The 1,163-nt window shown below is 39.6% G+C and overlaps 1 protein-coding gene across 1 annotated transcript; it reads right to left on the minus strand.

Moving 5' to 3' along the window:
- Positions 1-578: 578 nt before the first annotated feature.
- On the minus strand, positions 579-1,085 carry Tsp_14769 (intermediate filament protein ifb-1). The gene has a single exon (XM_003366231.1). The coding sequence runs from the start codon at positions 1,083-1,085 to the stop codon at positions 579-581; it is 507 nt and encodes a 168-aa protein (XP_003366279.1).
- Positions 1,086-1,163: the final 78 nt, after the last annotated feature.

The raw sequence follows: 1,163 nt of genomic DNA on the forward strand, positions 1-1,163 counted from the left end.
AATGATTAAAAAAATCAAAACAAATTAAATGGTAATATAAAGATGTAATAATTTTTATTTAAAAATGGAATTTGTTTTTCTTATATTATATTTTCGTGAAGTTTATTATTTCATCTAAAAATAAAGAGAAATATTTTCAATTCTATTCACAGGTGGTGACTGGAAAATGAGGTCAACAAAGACGTAAATAGTAGCAGAAGGTGACTAAGAAGGGTGTTGTCCGTCCGTCCTTCGGGACGTTCAAGACCGTGACCGCTTTTGGTACTGTAGATGCGTTGTTGTCGTTGTTGAATTGCAGCAAATTTGTCAAGACGAGTTTTGCAAAAAAGACCAGTTGGCAAAAGTGAAGAACTTTGACAATTTCATTCTCTTCACTTGAATCCAATTTTAATCCCTCTGTGTAATATACAGCAGCAATTTGGTGGACAATTTACTGATGGAATAAGAAAAATTAGAAATATTTTTTTTCTACTTTGTACTATTGCTACTTTTTTTCCCACTCCCACCTATTTCAAATCCTACTTCAATTTTCTACACTGTAATAATTAATTAATCGAGCAATAGTAAACGAATGATATTTACCTGCGTCGAAATTCAGCAATGTCATCTTGTAGACGTGATATTTGTACTTCGACTTCGGTTTTCTGCCTGGCCATATCGTCGATTGTTCGCCTGGCATCGCTCAAACTGCCGGCGTATTTTTCTTTGATCTCCGAAGTATCTTTGCCCCATCGGCTTCGCAAATCTTCCAAATCGGAAACCAGTTTTCGATTTTGCGATTCCAAACCTTTGACACGGTCGATGTAATTGCTGAGACGGTCGTTCAAATTTTGCAATTCGCGTTTCTCTTTTTCTGTGGCTTCCAAAAACGACTGGGCCGCGTTGGCCGAAAATGCCGGACTGATACCCGACACGGTCGAACTGCCCATTTCGGTGACAATTTTCAAAACCCTGCCGCCGGAACCCTGACCAGCGGATCCAATGCCTCCGCTTGTTCTAGTCGACGAACGTCCGGGCGTACGCGGCGTGATCGTCGAACGATATTCATTTTCGTATTCCATGGTGCTTTCGGTGCTCTTCGACATTTTCTCTACGTTGCCTGAAAATGACAACGCGAATGGGATCAAATGCCATTTTAAGAATTCATATTTCTCTTCCCCAAC

The sequence above is a fragment of the Trichinella spiralis genome (assembly GCF_000181795.1).
Source record: "Trichinella spiralis strain ISS 195 chromosome Unknown Scfld6340, whole genome shotgun sequence".
NCBI classification, from domain to species: Eukaryota; Metazoa; Nematoda; class Enoplea; order Trichinellida; family Trichinellidae; genus Trichinella; species Trichinella spiralis.

What these genes read in the sequence shown, in the direction of transcription:
- Tsp_14769 (XM_003366231.1), bottom strand. Translation starts at nt 1,085, where the DNA reads ATGTCGAAGAGCACCGAAAGCACCATGGAATACGAAAATGAATATCGT.